Raw genomic sequence first — 20,212 nt, 5'->3', positions numbered from 1 at the left:
AGTAGTCCCATTATCTGTTCACATACAACAATAATGCAAATACTGTATATTTCACACACAAACAATGTGAAAGAAAACACATTTGATTGTGATGTATTTTGAAAACACATTTCCAAGGTCCGAAATCTACATTGTATTTTTGAGTTGTTTTCTCCGATGCTTTTCCCAGGCCTGTGGTGGCCATAATAGACGTGGACATCCTGGAGGTGGACCCCGACGCCAGGCACCAGGTGTATAAGGACGTCATCAACCACCAGGGGCCTCCAGACGGAACCATCCTGGTGTCCCTCTGCTCCTCCGGGCCCGAGGACTACTTTGACGATGCACTCATCGACGAGCTACTCGACAAGTTCACCGAATTCGGAGAGGTCATCCTCATCAGGTCATCATCTTATGGAGTATTGGAGTATTATGAAAGCCGCTATACAAATAAAATGTAGAACTATTCAAATTTAAAAACAACTAGATAACATTTCTACTACTTCATGGGCTACCGAGGGACCATTGATGAAACATCTAAATACAGGTGTGAAACATTATGAAAAGAAACAATGCAGGGATTCATACGAGGTTTCCACCGGACACACACTGGTCTGATGAACCCATTCTGACCTGAGATCAGATTCTAGAAATGTCAGTCGTTCTTCGATTAAAAAAAAAATAGCAGACCTACAAGCTCGTATCGCACCACTCGGTGGCGCGATATGAGCTTGTAGATCTGCTATTTTTAAATAGCTAAAGCATAACATGATGCTGACACCAAAATGGGTGCCCGGTCAGAATGGGTTAAGCTGGTGACAGTGATCTCTTGGCAGTTGGAATGACTTTCAAAATGGCTACCTCGGGCATATGGATATTGATCACGTTGGAAATGTTACATCATTTTGAGCAAGCACACTTTAAGCAATAACAAGCGTGATATATCAGGAGATAATAGCACTGGTATTCTACAGTTATAGGCATGACACATACGAGCAGCATACCAGTGATTTATCTCATGGTATAGCATGACCTGTCCTAGATTGAATTGTTACAATTATACCACAGTTTTCACACTGTCTTTCTATGTTTTGTGTTGGGACTGTGGATATAAACTAGCATCTTTGCTAAATCAGGTGTATTTACGTTGCATTCATAATATGTAATGCCCCTTAATATGCAATATCTCGTCCAAATAAACAAAGTAAAGGTGTTAAGTGAGGTATAATGTAAGTGAGGTATAATGCTACATCAAACTATATCTATCATGTCATATTGTCCTTGTCTTTTCAGGTTTCTTGAGGAGAAGATGTGGGTGACGTTCCTGGAGGGTTACTCTGCCCTGGCAGCTCTCACTCTCAGCGCCTCCACTGTGAGTCATCACAGACTATACAATACTACTAAGTACTAACACACTAACATTCCAACACTACACTGGGTAACTTGGCTAATCACAGTCGCATGCCTTCTGCTTTTTAGCTTGTAGCTCTTGTAAAGTGAATTTAGCTATTTTAGACGGTGTCCAGTTTCAATGGGCACACTATGTCCTCCATGGACATTGAATACCACTGGTTTAGACTCTTACTATAACCTTTTATTGCCTGTTTTTACACTAAGAGTCCATATAATAGTCATAAATACAGTATTATAATATCATGATGCAGATATTTGCAGCATGCAGAGCAGTCTGTTGGGGAAACTACTTTTACAAAAGATACCGGTAACCGTCCGGAGCAATCTGTTGGGGAAAATACTTTTCATCTTAATTGGATTAAATCCTGGTCTTCTCTCTCTGGTTTTGTACTGCAGGTCCTTGGTAAGGTGATAGACGTCCGTCTGAAGAGTCCTGGGTGGACAAAGAGCCTGGAGGAGGAGATGAGCGTGGACTGGATCTGTGGCAGCATCCCCACCTCAGTCAGCTCCACCCTGCTAGCCGAGGACACGGACATGGGGGATGACGACTACGATATGGAAGGTGAAGTGAAAGTGACTCTAATAAAGATCTCATTTCAATCCTGTCGTTCTATTTTGAGGAGGACATCTGACACGGAGCTTCCAATGGGTTCTGTCTCTGGAGCTGTTGGGAAAACTTAAAGGTTACACAGTACATTTAACAGCAGGCGACAGCCTGGCGTATTTTCCGGAAGTACGTCATTTGTCTATGGGACGATAGTAGGCGAAGAGGCTGTAGTCGAAAAGTGGGCGGTCATTCAAAAACATGTAAATATTGGATATCGTCCGGCGATTGCCAATCAAATTAACATGTTGCTTTGTTTACCCTCCACGTAGAACGGTGATACGTTTACATTAGGTAATGACAGCAGGAACGCCCACTCTTATCGCCCAGAGTCACAGTTGGAACATCATAATGTATAGTATAATATTTAGAATGTCTTGGTGTAATTCAGGGCAGGAAACGACCTTTTCTCCGTCCACAATGGCTGAAGGATTCCACTATTTCAACTCTTATTTTAATCTCAATCTTTTATCCATTTGTCGCCATACACCCATTCTCCTGTACCAGGTGATGTGGATGAGGAGGTGGAGGAGATTCTGCCCCAACACCTGCAGCCCGGATTCGGCCTCGATGTTGGTTCCTCCCCCCTCCCCTCTCCGGGGACCAGCCCTTGCCACTCTCCCACACATGGAGAACCCTCGGCCCCCTACAGACACACCCGGGGACCGCAACCCTCCCGACCACAGCAAGGTAAATGACATGCTTTAATGCACACACATTTGAAGAAGTAATGTCCTACCTTTCTCAAAGCACAGTACTGTAATCCTCTCAAGCTAGGCTCCTACACCCCCTTTTGGGGTATCTAAACCCCAATTTTGCTTTCTTCAACATAATGCATGGCAGGAGGTTTAAGCCCATTACCAAGTAGAAAAGCAAGTGATGATGCAGGTAACGTGTGGGTGTGGTGGTTTGCCCTATACTAGTTATTTGTGACCTGTAATTAGCTGTTGTGGTGTTTTTTTATGATGAGTGTGTGTGTGTGTGTGTGTGTGTAGTGTTGAAACATTATGCATTATGTACAGCACTGACAAAGTACCGGGGAATAAGCCACTGATGCTGACACAGCAGTATTAAGAGGAATGTTGAGAGAGAGGAAAGCAAGCTCTCAAAATATTTGTCTCAATGCTGTGTCAGCCTCTTGATACTCATAACCACATGAACCCTAGCGTCGCTATTCTGGGCACGTCACAAGACGAGAGGCAAACATTCGGCCCAAATAGCTGACCACGTCTACAATGTGTTTTGCGAGTCAGATTTGTCAGAGATGCAAAATAACAATCCCACAGAGGTGAATTTGCATTCTCACTCATTCGTGTGGACAGACTCACCAATGTGGTGATTTTACTCCAGAAATCCGGTTTCCGCGTCTGAAACTGTTACTTGTTTTAATAATGTACACGCTCCCATCTCATAGGACCCCCCGTTGACTTCCAGCCCGGTGCACCCCCGTTAACGGGCATGGAGGCCAAACGCCCGCCTCCCCCCCGTCCTGGCGCCCCGCCAGCCAGACCTGCACCCCCCCAGCGCCCTCCGCCTCCTTCAGGTGAGGCACGAGGTCACCCTCTCCCCTCTGAACAGATCACCAGTGTCTGCTTTTCTAAATGCTGAAATCACTCGGATGGTGCTGAAAGGTTTAACTATATGCACTCAATTTACATATATTTTTTTGCACTTAAATTTGTGATATCGATTCGAAAGGTAATAAATACATGAAATATATAGATTGAAGCTGACAGTCTTAACTGAGATAAAGCCATAGACAGACTTAACATTGGTACCTTAATGTCACTCCATCCCATCGTGCCTGAAGGAGGGGGGAGTCCTCTAACGGGTAGAAAGGACATGGGAGGTAATGTGATCATTGTCAACATATATGCATGTGTGCGCACGGCACATGGCTGGTGTATGCTTTGCTTACACATGCACATTAAGTGTAGCATGTGCCAGTAGGAGACGCCATTTTCCACAGAAATACTTCTTTGAAAGGAATGCCTTATGGCCCTTGCTAATGGGTTTTGCTTTTTGCTTTTAAGTCAAATAAAAACCATGAATTACTTTAAAAGCCTATTCTCCATTCTAGAATCTAGTGATGCCTTGCTGCCCCCTTTTACCACCATAGCATCTTAGTTGCAGTGCTGTCCCCTTTTGGGCATACAGTAAATTATTAAATGGAATGTGGTTTATTTTGTGCTGCGAAGGACCAAAAAGCCCTGCCCTCTCCCGACCAGACAGTGCTGCAGGTGAGTAGTACCACCAGTACCACCAGTCCAGAGCTGCAGACTGGACTGGACATCAGTCAGTGTACAGAGCAGAATGTGACCGGTCCCTGGTTGGCGAGCCGGGTTGTCATGCTTGGCTGAGTCGACAGGTCATGTGTGAAGTTGAAAAGGTTGAGCTAGTAGAGGCTGTAGTGAAAGCATAGATAGACCGTCTGTCTGTCTGTCTGTCTGTCTGTCTGTCTGTGTATGTGTGTATTGGGGGGGGGGTCTTGCAGAACAAATTCTGCTTATTTTCCAGAGCTCTCCTTCAGTTCAGGAATAGATGAGTCATTGTTCATAATGCAGCCAGCTGGTGGCTCAGCCAGATGCACCTACAGTATGAGTCATGACTCCCGATATGTCTTGCATGACTCTCTTCTCTCTGACCTCTACGCTCTACTATCCAATGAAACAATATCACAAAGATAATACAGTATATAAATAATGCAGCCAACCTTGCAAAATCTGGACAGTTGTGTTGCCGTGAGGTGTGAAACATGAGAATGGTCTCCTATGAATCGTATTTTATTTTACGAGTGCGATTAGTCGTGCTGATGTCTTCCATGCATCTTTGTTCCAGGTCGCGGCCAATCAGCTGCAGGTGCTGGACCTGGGGCCGTGCCCAGACCGGTGAGTTTACAATTTCTCCGTTTCTCATCTTACTAGATTGAATTATCTCTCCTTTTTCTTTTTTTACTATCCCCATAGTTTACCTTTTTATCTAGTTGTTTGATGGCTTTTATATAATCTTTCTTTTTTTTATACCATTTCTAATTATTTTATAGGCATGTGCAATGTCAGCTTTTATTTGACTGTTAAACGTCTGTAAGCTGCTATAAAAAGTGCTATAATTTTATATATAACGAGACAAGGAGGTTTTATTTGTCACACAAGCAGTGAAATGTTGGTGTGGCATGACTGCAAGACTGTACAACAACAATATAGTATACACACAAAATAAGAACAAAAAAGAACAATAAGATCAAAGATAGAAACAAGGGGTTAATTTAGTATAAGATCTATAGAATGTGCTGTAAGATGTGTACATCTACAGTATATAGAACATTATGTACATCTATACGTTCTTAACCCTTTTACTGCTGCCATTTATTGAGAAATTAGGACCTAATTCATGCCAGCATTTTTTTAATTTGAGCTCTTATTTTGAAAAGCCACATTTTGCCTCAACCGGAAGTGAGCTTATCCCTGCCAGCTTTACGTTGCCAAGACAACCTTTGTTTACATGATCGAAAAATGCCGGTACATTTTTGCACTCCACAACGTCGGCTCGTGCCGTCAAAGAAACGCTGTTTTGACCAAAAATGCCATCTGGGACAAGGAATAGGAGATACAGGCGATTGAAAGAAACGGATAGAATGGATTCTTATGGCGACGGTGAATTAATATGAACGATCCAGTGCAGTGCTAACAACAGTGCTAGCTAACCGGCTAACGTGAGTAGCATTATGGCTTGATCAATCATATGCACTAATAAAGGGCAATTGCCGAAGGGCTTCGGCAATGGCAGCAAGCGTTAATATCAAATTAATGCTTCAATTGCCGAAGGGCTTCGGCAATGGCAGGAAGACGGTTAAGTAGTATATGCGTTCTATGTGTCCAGGTGTTGCTTCCATTGTGTAGTAACGCAGTGCTTGGCTTGTGCCTGTGTCTAATTCCCTCAGGTGGTAAAAGGGATGAGCTTAAGGTACTCTATATCAGTGGAACACAAACGCGTGAGAAGTATATAGCTGGATTGTGTTGTTTTCTCCACCGTTCTGTCCATAGTTGATTGATGAGTTAATTTAGTCTCATGTCTCATTCCGCGTTCGTATTAATCTGAAATCATCGCCCTCATTTTGATATGGATTGATTGGATATTTGCCAGCGTTATGCTATGCGCTCAATGTGGATTTGACTTAACCCATTCTGACCTGAGATCAGATTCATACGAGGTTTCCGCCGGACACACACTGGTCTGATGAACCCATTCTGACCTGAGATCAGATTCTAAAAATGTCAGTCACTCTTCGATTTTTCAAAAATAGCAGACCTACAAGCTCGTATCGCGCCACTCGGTGGCGCGATATGAGCTTGTAGATCTGCTATTTTTAAATAGCTAAAGCATAACATGATGCTGACACCAAAATGGGTGCCCGGTCAGAATGACTTAAGCCAATATTCATTGGTCCGTTCAATGTCTGACACAATCCTATATCCAAAGTCTACAACGGTCACGTGTAATTATTTCTGATGCGGCAATGCTTAAAAAAAAAAGGTACAAATACAAAAACACAGCCAACCGCAATGACAAACAGCACGTGCCTCACCGGAGGTGTAAGTCTATATTATTTTTGTCTTACAGAATATCCCTCCTCGGGTCGGGGTGATCAGTATGCCCCCCACCCAGGCTCGCCCGCCGCCCCCCTCCCATCCCGGAGCCCCGCGGCCGACTCCAGAGGTACATCCCGGGGCGCCGAGACCCATTCCTGACAACCACCCTGGAGCTCCACGCCCGGCTCAGGGCAAACCCCCTGACCTGCCTCTCGGTGAGCAGATCCACACATACAGTATGCACACACCACATACAGTATGCACACACCACATACAGTATGCACACACCACATACAGTATGCACACACCACATACAGTATGCACACACCACATACAGTATGCACACACCACATACAGTATGCACACACCACATACAGTATGCACACACCACATACTGGTAGAGACTAGAGAATACAGTATGCACACACCACATACTGCTAGAGAATAGTCAGTCATACTGAACTAACTATGCTATGGCTCAAATGAGCTGTTTGATATGCTCTCCAATCGTACATCCCATTGGAGATGAGTCCCCCTTCCCCATTTCTCCACCCACCAGGGAAAGACAATGACCTCCCTTGTCTGCCATGTTTTGCTTACAGCATTAAAAGTGCTTCCTGTCTTGAATCTTTCTTTGTAGTCATTAGACCTGACCTCGATTAGTCAACTAATTGATCGAGTGGAATCTGATTTGACTGCCAATCTCTCAGTCAAATCATGCAGCAGCATGATTCAACTGAGAGATTGGCCTAATTTGTTATGTTAATTAGCTAATAGTTTACCAAAAATAAGATATATGATTTTTGGAAGAAACCAAGCAAGTGTATGTTAAATCAGACATTAAGCACCCCCCACAGCCTGGTGCATGCAATGATCCTAGTCTATTCCATAAAAAAATAACAAAGTGACAATTATAAAAAAAAAAAGAAAAACAGTTGAATTCGGCTAAACAGTCGACTATAGGCAACATTTGGCCAGTCAGATTCAACTATATAAATTCTTAGTCGAGGACAAGCCTAGTAGTTTTGTTTGCAAACTTTGCGTATCCAAATATATATTTCTAAGTGAATCTCTTAGTTAGACCAGCATTGATGTAACCAGCACCGTTGTAGTAGCAGTTTGTTTATGTTTAATGATTCAACTTCAGAATCCTTGCTAACAAATCCGCAGGCGAAAGTCAGGAGCTCTTACAGCAGTGTGGGAAATCCAGCCACCAGAACAAGTTATTTTCTGAAAAAGGCTCAGAACATGCAGAGAGATTTTTTTTTAATCGAAATCGACCTTAACAGATTTTAGTAAAACTGCATAAAAATGTCCTTTTTTAAAAGGTACCATAAGAATGATGAATAACCCAGATTGCTGTGTTCTCTGTGCAGGTCCTCCACCATCTGGGCCCCCTCCCACTGCACCTCCTCCGGGGTCAGGCCCTCCAACTCCCATGGGCCAAGCTTCTGTCAGAGCCCCCCAGGTCTCGTCGCCCATGCAGCCCCCCATGCAGCCCCACCCCGCCCCCTCCGTCCAGTCCCAGCTGCCGGCGCCCATGCTGCCCAACTTCGCCGCCCCTCTGCAGCCACAGCCAGCCGCCGCCCCGTCTCCCCCGGCCCCTGCTGCTGCCGCTGTGCCCCCACAGGCCCTGGCCTCCCCCAAACCCCCCCCTCGCTCCCGCTCCTCTCATGCCCTCCCCCCCGACGCTGCCAAATCTGAGACGGACCCAGTCACAGAGGTTGGTGCCACGCTCACATTCGCAAAGTCAAAGTCGTGCGATTTGTCACACACGTTACCGCAGTGAAATCTGTTCTCCGCATTTGACCCATCTCTTGGAGCGGTGAGCCGCAGCCAAGGAGCGGTGAGCTGCAGCGTGCGCCGCGCTCGGGAATCATTTGATTAGTAGATTTGACCCCCCAATCCTTTGATGCTGAGTGCCAAGCAGGGAGGCATTGGGTCCCATTTTTACAGTCTTTGGTATGACCCGGCCGGGGATCGAAGTCGAACCCCAACCTCCCAGTTTCAGGGCGGACACTCTAACCACAAGGCCACTGTCTGACTCCAGCTGTTGAACCTACAGCGATAGTGATGTTGTGCCTGATTTATATTGGCTGTGCGTCATGCCGTGCATCAAAAATTGCAGATCTACAGTACACAGAGTACATGCTCAGTCACACCGCATTGTGAGCTTGTAGATCTGCTAGTTGCAATGCACAATACGACTTAAGTATGAATCGGGCCTTAGAGTACAGATCCATGTACATTCAGAACTCTCTTCCTGGTTGGTTCTTGCAAAGTCGTACTCTAATTATTCATACTCGCATTGTTTTACCTCTTTGTTTTAAGACAATCGATTACCGGGGAATGTAATGGAGTATAATATGTAAAGTTTAGGAGGTAGAGAGACGGTCCGATAGGAAGCATGTCTCTCTCTCTGTCTCTTCTACGGCTTTATCTCGCGTCAGACCAGTCTGTAGCTATCTGTGTTATTCTTTCTGCTGCTCTCGTGTCTCTGATGCATTTGTCTCTCCCTCACAAGCCGGAGAAGCCCTCAGGGTGACAGGTATTTTATTTATTTTAAAAAACCACGTTCTCTTTCTCCCTCTCCATAGCACCGATGTATGACCCACTCTCATTCATACATGACACCCAGTAACCTCTGCCCACTCCCGCTTTCCCATGTTTCTAGTTGATTTATCCTCCTTTCTACTTGTTTCTATTCCTCTCCATTTGGATGTCATGAGTTCACTGCACGCCTGTTAATGGTGTGTTGTTTTGTGCTAGGCTCATAAAATGGTGTATTATATTCGTTTTGTTAGTTCTTCATTCTATTTGTTGGTCAGCATACCCAGACCACATGTTCATATTACATGACTATAGTAATGTGACGTTAATTGTTAGTCATTCTTGCGGTTATTCTGCAGTCCTTTCATATCTGCGAGATCAGCGAGCACATATGCAACGACTGAGGCCTGAATTCAGAGTTGTTTCACAATATAATCCAAAAGATATTTGGCGTAAAGGATCCTAATATTCCAACCAGTGATGTGCAGTTGCTTAATTCTATATTGCTCAGGACTAGTCATTTTTCAAATTGCTAATTTAGGTTTTTAACAATTGCCAAATTGTTTTGTTTTGTTTTTTATTTATTTATTAATATTTGTGCAGATAACCATACAGTAGAGAAACTGTCTGGCAGACGTGTTACTTTTAGCAAACTCTGCATTTGTATATCCCTGGAAGGTGAAGATATTAACCAAAGTCTGAATTGCAGAGAGCTGCACTTATATGCAAAATCGGTATTAACTGCCGTCCATGTGTGTGTTTATCTGAACTCTGAATCCAGCCCTTCATCATTTTACTTCACAAGACATCTACATTCTGTGTTATATGTTTATTATATGTGTTACTTCAGTGTTTTACATTTAATCAGTGGCTTATGTGGGTTATGTTATGGTCATGCATTAGTATAAACAAGTAAAAACAACAATGTGTTGTAAACTATTTGTTCAGTAGTAGATTGTGGAGCTAGACTGGATTAGGTATTACTACTGTACCTCTGATTGGTCAATTCTTTATTGTCTTTCCTCCTCAGACCAATGGGATGAATGGAATCCAGAGAGAAGCACAATGGAAGCCTGACCCCTTCGACACGCTCACACCTGACCTCCTCTCCTCCTCCTCTTCATCATCCTGGCACAACACCCAGTCCCTGAACAGAGGCTCGTCCCTGCGAGCGCCTCCCTCCGTTCCCTCTCGTGTGTTCTCCTCCTCAAACACGCTCCCTTCATCCCTCCCCTCCTCCGCTCTGTCTGCCCTGCGAGGTCTGGACTCGTCATCTTCCTCGTCCTCCCTCTCCACTCCCTCCCCCCTAGCCTCAGCCTTGCTCCCGCCTCCTCCTCCGGTCTCGTCCTCTCGCAGCCATTCCCAGGAGATCTTGCGTTCCTCTCCCAACCCCTTCCTCTCCGACGCAGCTCCTCCCCGGCCCAACAGCACCAACCCCTTCGCAGTCCCCTTTACGCAGCAGCAGCCACGCTCTCTCACCCCGGACTTCAGCGCTCAGCACCAGGCTTTCAAGCCAGACCTCCAGAGGACCACATCTGCCCTCAGTCAGACCCTCATCCCCACCCCGGCTCCAGCACTGAACCCAACCCCAGCAGCAGCCCTGGCGCCCACCAGGACCATGTCACTGTACGGACCGCCGTCCGCTGTCACCCCCTTTCCCGCTCATTTTCTCCCACTTGTCCCTACGCCGGCCCCCGCCCTTCCTACGGCACCGCCCTCCTCCCTCCCCGCCACAGGCCCTGCCCCCATGCGCCAGCCGCTGAACCACGGACAGCGGTGGGTCACCTTTGACGACGACCATTTCTCTGTCCCGTCCAAATCGCTGCCATCTGCGCCCCCCTCCTCCGTCTTACCCAGCGGCTCTCTGTTACTACACCCTCAGACGATGCTCCTCCCCTCGTCTGGCTTTGACTCTGACCCCAACTGGGCGTTGCCGGGCACCGCGTCGCCATTAGCTTCCTCTTCTGTATTCCCGTCTCTCCCTCCTCCCGTCCCCTCCCGGACTGCCCCTAGTAAGATCCCAGACAGACCCAGCGATGGCTGCCTCGCCTTCCCTAAGGAGTTCACCGAGAGATAGGACGAGGACACATCTATTCAACTGTTATGGGGCATATCCAGATATGTATAGATCTATGATAAAAAAAAATATATATCGTATACATTTGATGTGTATATCTGTGTATGGTATGTACAAAAGAGACAGTATTTAAGTATCAACCACTCACCCCCTCTGAATTAGATGAAAGGATGAAAGTACATCGCACCCTGGGCATTTAAGCAGCACAGTGAACGTGTAGGCCTAAGTTGCTGCGTGTACTATCTTCATGACTGGCATCCCTTCGTATGGGATATAATACAGTTGTTTTAATATGGATGGTTATGATGTTTATTTTTTATTTATGGCAGGAAACGTGTGCCTGTGTCTCTATAGTTATATAAAGTATATCTTGTACACGCACAGTAATGTGTGTGTAAAGCGTCCTGTGCAATATCAAACGTGCAGTCATTTGCGGGATCACCACTGGTGATCAGTATGATGTCATACGTCCGCACGCGCTGTGTAGTTTCCCCCCGTCGCCCGTTCTGCATAATGACATTGTTGGCTATGCATCACAAGTATGTGGTCACCATAAAATGTATTTGTTGTCTTTGTCAATTACTTTGAGTTGCAAAGAATTACCGTCTGTTTACAGTTTTGTGCTTGCCGTGAGTTAACTCTCATGTCTTGCTATGCTTTTTCTCGACGTCGCCAGCTCTGAAGCGTTAAACCAGCTCTGAAGCGTTAAACCGTGAAACCGTTCACTGCCGCAGAAACAAATGTTCTGTGATATCAACTCGCCGGTCAAGTGTCGAATCAAGCCATTTTTCTGTTTCCGCTTCATTATGTGACTTCCCTTCACGTGCACGGGCAGCTTTGCTTAGCTGAATACATTTTTGTAATCTCTATATAAAATTCCTATACATAGTGATTATGTATGTACAATTTCCAAGGCAGACGCTACCCTGCCACATGTGTTTGTGCTTACTTTCTGTGGTATGCACAGTGTAACCAATATGCTGTATGACAAAGTTACAGAGACCTGTAGGCTGAAACAAGGCAAAGGGGGCTTTTTATTTTACCGTGCTTGAAGTTTCTTCTCTGTGTTGAGGGCTTTGACTCATGATTTGATCCGAAGCTTCAAATCATACTGCTGTACATTTTAAAGAATGTGGTATGTGAGTGTACGTGTGTGTGCTGTGTGTGTGTGTGTGTTTGTGTGTGTGTTTGTGTGTGTGTGTGTGTGTGTGTGTGCGCCTGTGCCTCATTTATGGCAAGTATCTAGTTCACTTGTAAAAAGGGTTTGACAGCAACTCCCAAGAATAAAGGCAGTAACAATTTGAATGGACTTATTGCAGTTCCCAAACAGACATACACCGGAGTAGCATTTTACACCATTAAAGCTTTTGACAAAGACACCATGTGAAAACGCAACAAGCTTCTTTTTTTTATCTGTAAAATGTATTTGCTCATATTGGGAGTTGATGTCATCCCTTCACATTTTTTGTCATTCTAATTTCTTGACGAGCATCTCCATCTGGGAATTTTCTGATTTGATAAGCGTTAACACTACTGTGTTAACTTGATCAGGGTCAGAGCTGGATATATCAGACAGTAATACAGTGGCAGATGTACGTACCAGACACGTACAGGACATGGCAAGAGGAAATGTTGCTCAATTAGAGGAACTAAACGTTCATTTCAGTTGTGAGAAGAGTTCTCTTGGTAATATATTTATTCCTGGTGCTGTTGTGATGTGCTGTGTTTGAGGTGTGTGATGTCTGTTGTGTGTGATCGTGTCTGTACTTTGACATGGCGTGTGTGTATAGTGTTTGGCAGTGGAGACAGCAGCCTGTGTGATCGTGTCTGTACTTGGACATGCTTGTGTGTGTGTATGTGTGTGTGTGTGTGTACACAGTGTTTTGCAGTGGAGACAGCAGCCTGTGGAACCAAATCTATTCCCTTTGTAGGGTTTATAGGACAGGGTACTCGTATCGTAGAAATATGCCCAAAATGTATTTATGTTCTGAACTAGGAGTCACTGTTCAGTCAAAAAACAGATTCAACCGGTTAGACTAATGTAGGGTGTAGGCTCATATCTAAAGTCACCAGAAAATCATATCCCAAAGTGCTACATATCATGCAGTCTATCTAGGCGTGTGTGTGTGTGTGTGTGTGTGTGTGTGTGTGTGTGTGTGTGTGTGTGTGTGTGTGTGTGTGTGTGTTGCATGCTAAAAACAGCGCTGAGTTTCGTTTCAGGATTGTGGAATCTGAGAATCGATGACTGTGTTATCTTTGGCACTTGGAGAACCATTATCACTACACTGTTCCCTCAAATTAAGTAATTGTAACATAGCTGTGTGGAGTTCTCAAGCCATTGTTTGGGTGTGTCTGTGGTGATGTCAGGTGTGACATGAAAGTATTGCAGTCTTTTCACACATCTTACCCAGTTTGGCCTTGCTTTTGTGTTTTTGAATTTTCCCAGGTACCTGTCGATGACACTGGCACATTGATGGCAATACATGCAAACTATTAAACACGGAGGTCCTTGAGAGTAGAATCCCTCACACACACACACCACCCCTGATGCAAACATTGTAATATTATTGAACCACCCTGACCCCACACACACACACACACACCACCCCTGATGCAAACATTGTAATATTATTGAACCACCCCACACACACACACACACACATACATATTCAACCGAGGAGGAGGAGGAGAATTTAGAAGGCATACAGTAACTAACTGTAGGTATTGGGAGGCTGGTGATCAGGGTCTGTATAGGAAAGTATCCGCTAACTAAAGCTTCTCTCATACTGTGCTCCCATTCAAACACATAGAAAAATAACTGTCAATTAGCACTGCACGGGTTCAGATGTCACTGTCACTATACTATACTGAATGCAGTGGCATCGTTATCAAGTGATTCAACCAGCCGCCAGCTGCTTACTGCCCTGTGCTGGAAGTCGATGTGCAATCCTATAAAAATGCATTTATGTTGTTCAAATCTGTGTGCAGTAGATGCTGTAGCTTAAGCATTTCTCAATAGCTGACTAGCCAGCGCTTATGTGTCATGTCATGTTCAAGATGAGGTTTTATAGGAAACAAAAATGTACTCAAGTCCTTTTTTGTCAGGTTGGTGTCCCCTTTTTATGAATATAATCCAATAGTATATAAAATTCTCGTGTCGTAAGACCATATTCTGTATGTATTAAAGAGAAAAGTGTAAAGCTGCAATTCATGTACTATGTAATAACCGAGGCTCCATATTGTAAGTGCACAGCCACAGAGAGCTTACTGCACATTCATGTCAGAAGCAATTTGTGTTGTATGTATGCAATAATAAATGTCAGTTGACCTAGATGTCACCTGCTTTTCTTGTATTATTTATGCTGCACACTGTGCCTACTAGTAAAGTATCTCTGATTCCCATTTCCTAATGTAGATTAAAAAGAAATCACGATTGAAACCAGAAAAGTTGTAAATGGACTGAGGGGGAAAAGACAAACCCACTGTAATCCATCTTCAAAGTTCAGCACTTCACCACTAGGCGGCAGCAAACTGTTTTGCAAGCGATAAGCCTGCCGAAAATCAGAGGAAGAGTCAAAACGACACTCTTCTTCTCATTCTCTTCTCATTTTCTGTTGTGGTCTTTTGTTGTTTCTGTGTTTTATATAGACTGTATAGAGCACCGAAGTCCTGACGTAACTCGCTCATCCCGACGATTCCCCTGGTTCACGGAAGTAGTTTCTCTATGGAGAATAACATGGGGTGATCTTAATATCGTCTACTATAAGCGTTGTGGTCCAAAAATAAACAAGCTGTCTCGGCGTTATTGTCAGGGAGGTGTCTCTGTATCGTTTGCAACAGTCAGTCACTCATATATGATACAGTCTGCTTCTAGCGAAAATCTAACTAATTCAGCAGCAGTAGCATTAGCGTTTTCTCTCAGTCAGTTGATTCTTCATATCCATGTGAGTGAAGCGGCCGGGATGACATGTTTATTTTTCAAACACAGTTCTTATATGAATCAATCTAAAACTCCTCCTATGGTGATTTCAATGCAACTAAACAAATACATGAACCTGGGGACTGACGCCCTCTACTGAAAGTGACGTCAGACTTCGGTGCTCTATAAAACACAAATTCAAAATCTTAAAGATTGCAAATGAGGGTAAACCTCAGTGCTCTTTTCGAGAATGAATAAAGGTTTCATATATTTACTCAAATTCCTGATGCATATAAGGTTTTAAACAGATTTTGATAAAATGGTAGCCCTGCTGCATTTGTTTAGTAAGGGTCAGAGGACTGGGCTTAAAACCTGTATAGATTCAAATCAGAACATTGTTACTCCACCAGTGTGTGTGGGGGGAAGGGGGGGTGGGGGGGGGGGTGTCCATGTCACACACTTTATGTCACTGTAAAGTGCTTAAAATAAGCAAAACAAGCATATATAGAAAAACACAAGCACAAATATCACATTAACTGTACTGTATGTTTCAGTTTCGATTATCGGTTATAGGCTATTTGTTTACATTGTGGGCAATAACGTATGGATATGTAATATGTTTATATATTCTTGTAGGCCTATTATGTTGCTATTTTCTTTGAGCTTATCTTACTAATTTTCATGTATGCAAAAGGTGCCAAGAGGAGGGAGTGTTATGGCAATTTCTGTCATTTATTGATCTACCATTTATTGATTGTAAGCATATCACAAGTTGCCATTTGCCTGACGTCCTTTCAGGGGGCACACCCCACCTGTAGGCCTATACACAATACAGCATTTCAATTCAGTTGAATTAAACTCAAAGAAGCTTTATTAGCACGAGAAAACATACATTTACATTGTCAAAGCAAGGGTCAAAATATAAAAAAGTGCGTTAATGTTGTTTCTTGCCCATTTAAGTGTTTGGCAGATTCCTCTTATAACCTTTCACTGCGTGCCCAAAGTGAGAAGTTGTAATACCTTTATTCCCTGCAGTGTCAACAATAATGGTAGAATACTAATAAACTATCAAAGTACTTTACATAAACGCAAGATATTCTAATACTATTCGAAATACTTGCAAATCACATATATGGGTGCAAGAATAGGGGCAAAACTAGTCCCGGACCCCCTGTGGAAGACCCCTGGTATTAAATACTACTCATTTTTGTAATCAGTGCCCAGCTACAAAAACTTTTAATGCTTAAATTATTATCTAATTTGACATTGTCCTGGAACAGGAGCAGAGCGAGGAATGTAATGAGTACTGAGATGAGTCCGGGGGCCCCGGGTGAAGAAAGACCCCAACCAAAAGTCAGAAAAGATTAGGCCCAGGCCGTAGCGTAACGGTCTGGGCACCGGACTGGTGATCCAGTCGCGGTGTGCCGCGGGTTCGACTCCCGGACCCGACACGGCCCTTACCGCATGTCATCCCCCCATCTCTCTCCCGTTTCCTGTCAGCCTACTTTCTATCCCTTAAAAAATCAATAAAGGCGTAAGCCGCAAAAAAATATCTTTAAAAAAAAAAAGATTATTCTGGCTACTTTCAAAGTGTAAGAAATCAACTCAGAATATTTAAAAACCTATAAAACAACCCTAATATTATGGACATTAATTGTCTGGCATACTATTATGGGAGGTCCCAAAATATATGACCCCCCAAATAAGGGGTGGAGGTCGGGAAAATTTGAACCCCATCATTTTCTGACAGTTTGGTCCCTATGAAAGCCAAAAAAGCAAAAGAAACACTTTTAGCAAAGAAATCCTACGGAAATACACATCGTACCACACTATTAGTTTAAGTGCTGTTTTTTTTTTTTTTTTTTTTTACCTGAGAATCTTCATTTCCCTCTATGTCTTAACATAGAAATCTAGGCCTACACTTTGCTGATATATAGAAAGAATACAAAAGGGATATTATATTCCTTAATCAAATATTTATTTGACCATTTGCGATACAGGGCCAGGCAATGGCATCTTTGTATGAGGAATTAACTGAAAAGTCCACTGTCTTGTCTTGTCTGTCACATCACATGCAAAAGCAGAGACGTTTCTGTGGCTACCAAGGTGGGGGGGGGGGACCTTTTTTTTTACCGGCCCACATGTGCATTCCTCGGCCACAGTCACGCGCACAGACGGCACAGAAAACCACCCAACTGTTCAGTTTAATTGATTCATTTCTTAACGGTGATTAATCGATTTTACGCTATTTCAAAGTGCAACACCCAAGCGCAACACCAAACAAAAATGACTTGTCTTCTACTTTGACCGGATCTCTTCTCCACTAGCCCCTCCCTAAGTGTAGTCTAGTTTTTATTTGTTGACCAAATTGTCAATACATTTAGTCTTATAGTTTTAGTCACTCTAGTCTAGAGATTCAGAACCATCTAAACTTAATTGAGTTCAGGGGTGACCGACCGTGCCTTTGCTGTCAGCGCCCCTAGACCTAGAAGTGGTTGAACTTCTAGGTGCTGTTTGTTTCAGGTCAGGAATCCCCCAAATGCATCCGAACCAGGCAAGGACCCTCATAAGAGAAGATTTGCATTAACCCATAGCGTGCCACCGAGTGGCGCGCTACGAGCTTGTAGGTCTGCTATTTTTGAAAAATCGAAGTACGACTGACATAGAAACATAGCTTTTTCAGAAAACTGTCAGGATGTAGACATTTTTAGAATCTGATCTCAGGTCAAATAAGGCGGGTGTAGTACAGTAGCAACACTCAAACCACAGCTGAAGGAACCGCATACACCATGATGCATTCCACATGCAATGGCGCGTGCACACACACACACACACACACACACACACACACACACACACACACACACACACACACAGAGGAAACAGAGCCTACGTGACACTTCTCCTGCTGTCCATCCCTCAAACAAGACAGTATCGTAACTTCAGCTGATAACTTTTGTGCAAGTATAAGCTAAATAAATAAGATGTGTAGAGTGCCCTTTCACAAACAATGACAGTCGGTGACAAAGAGCTTCACAAGTTAGAAAGCAGATAAACATACAGGTTGTATTCTTATTAACACATTGTATGCTAGAGTTTTCTATTTGCTCAGGCTTGCTGGTGCTAAGCGATTAACATTGGACTTTTGAACTTTTTAGGGGCCCACAGCGAGGGGCCTCTTATAGCTAGAATCACATCGCATAAATAAAAAGTAGGCCAAACATGTCCACTTCAATTTAAAAAAAAAATTATGATTCTACCATCTTCCATTCTGGAGATATTGACCTTTTTCTAAAACCTGCTTTTGAAGGCACGCTGCTCGCTTGAAAAAACAGCAGAGATATGGAAGGTTGAAGTTGACAGACATTGACAGACAGATATAAAAATGAACACAAATAATATCATATACATACTACACACTGAATGAAAGCCCTGAATGTCTACTTTTAGGAGGAAAACAAATACACATGGTCCCATGTATAGTTTGTCAGTAATTGGCTATTGAATGCAGCTTGCGCCCACCAGAGAGGATTTCAGAAAATGCATGGACCAGAAGAACTATTATTCACAAAATAAGGCCTATAGCGAAATGTACATACTATATACCGTATGAAACAGAAGACTCTCTGCTTTCATAAGAAAAATACTTCTACTGTAATAATAATAAAAATCACACCCCTGTGAAGTGAGCAGTGCAATGTTGCACAACATTGCACTGCTCACTTCACATGGGTGTGATTTTTATTATTATTACAGTAGAAGTATTTTTCTTATGAAAGCAGAGAGTCTTCTGTTTCATACGGTATATAGTATGTACATGTCGCTATAGGCCTTATTTTGTGAATAATGGTTCTTCAGGTCCATGCATTTTCTGAAATCCTCAGAGTATTTTAGACAAGACAAGGAACTGACAACTAAATATTCACAAAATAAGGCCTATACATACTATATACCGTATGAAACAGAAGACTCTCTGCTTTCATAAGAAAAATACTTCTACTGTAATAATAATGAAAATCACACCCCTGTGAAGTGAGCAGTGCAATGTTGCACTGCTCACTTCACAACATTGCACTGCTCACTTCACATGGGTGTGATTTTTATTATTATTACAGTATTAGTTTTTTTCTTATGAAAGCAGAGAGTCTTCTGTTTCATACGGTATATAGTATGTACATGTCGCTATATGCCTTATTTTGTGAATAATAGTTCTATAGGTCCATGCTTTCTCTAATCAGACCAGTGTGTGTCCAGTGGAAACCTCGTATGAATCTGATCTCAGGTCAGAATGGGCTAAAGTTCTCTCTGAAAAAGAGAATTTTATAAATGAAATGGATTCAATAGTCTAGTATTGACAAACAGTATATGGGATATGTGTATTTTATTTGTTTTCCTCCTAAAATTAGACATTTAGGGCTTTCATTCAGTGTGTAGTTGATACTTTATTTATGTTTATATCTGCCTGTCATGATAACGTCATGATGATGATGATTCTATGCACATATGTGATCATTGTCTCAGTAAACAAAATCAACAGATCGTTTGATAGCATAACAGTGACTTGAGAGGTTGACATGTCTGGACATGAACCACAGGAGCGACTCAACTCGCAGTGGGGGGGGGGGGTTCCACGACATGTCTGGACATGAACCACAGGAGCGATAAGCGTAGCCAGGCTGGCTGTGATTTCGACAAAATGACAGACAACACGATGGCTTCCGCAGCTTAGGATTGTATTAGTTATCCATTACAAACGGGTCGATTACGTCCCAGACGCCTTATCACTGCAATTGGCTGGCGAAGGCGCTATGGCGATTATGGTGATCAACTGCCGAGAATCTTTTTTCCGAGAATGAGAGTAGCATTGCAAACTGCAAAACGATCGATCGCAACTCGCAGTGTGGGGGGGGTTCCACGGTGTGATATCTGCTAGCCTAGTATACTGCTTCTTTGTCCAAACATGGCTGACGCGACGGCGAAAAAAAGACAGTTGGTCAGATGTATACTGCTTCTCCTATGGCGGTCCTTCGAGAATACGTCATTCGTTTCGCGTATACCTGTCCGTGAAATGGCGATCGACC

General features: G+C 43.4%; 1 protein-coding gene across 4 annotated transcripts in view; it reads left to right on the top strand.

Annotated features, from left to right (window-relative positions):
* synj1 (synaptojanin 1) overlaps positions 1 to 14,550 on the top strand; it is a 44,804-nt gene extending 30,254 nt beyond the window's left edge. For 2 of the 4 annotated variants that reach the window (XM_083775469.1, XM_083775467.1), the window contains 10 exons: positions 170 to 382; positions 1,273 to 1,351; positions 1,789 to 1,954; positions 2,504 to 2,686; positions 3,411 to 3,539; positions 4,195 to 4,236; positions 4,835 to 4,884; positions 6,617 to 6,800; positions 7,962 to 8,308; positions 10,166 to 14,550. In XM_083775469.1, coding sequence (XP_083631595.1) covers positions 170 to 382; positions 1,273 to 1,351; positions 1,789 to 1,954; positions 2,504 to 2,686; positions 3,411 to 3,539; positions 4,195 to 4,236; positions 4,835 to 4,884; positions 6,617 to 6,800; positions 7,962 to 8,308; positions 10,166 to 11,212 — 2,440 coding nt within the window. In that variant the 3' untranslated portion in view covers positions 11,213 to 14,550. The remainder of the gene's footprint in view (positions 1 to 169; positions 383 to 1,272; positions 1,352 to 1,788; positions 1,955 to 2,503; positions 2,687 to 3,410; positions 3,540 to 4,194; positions 4,237 to 4,834; positions 4,885 to 6,616; positions 6,801 to 7,961; positions 8,309 to 10,165) is intronic. The other 2 variants (XM_083775470.1, XM_083775468.1) reach the window with 1 other exon arrangement.
* Positions 14,551 to 20,212: the final 5,662 nt, after the last annotated feature.

Source organism: Protomyctophum parallelum (genome assembly GCF_964188405.1).
Source record: "Protomyctophum parallelum genome assembly, chromosome: 1".
NCBI lineage: Eukaryota > Metazoa > Chordata > Actinopteri > Myctophiformes > Myctophidae > Protomyctophum > Protomyctophum parallelum.
The sequence above is the reverse complement of the archived record's forward strand: the minus strand, read 5'-3'. Positions and strand labels throughout refer to the sequence as shown.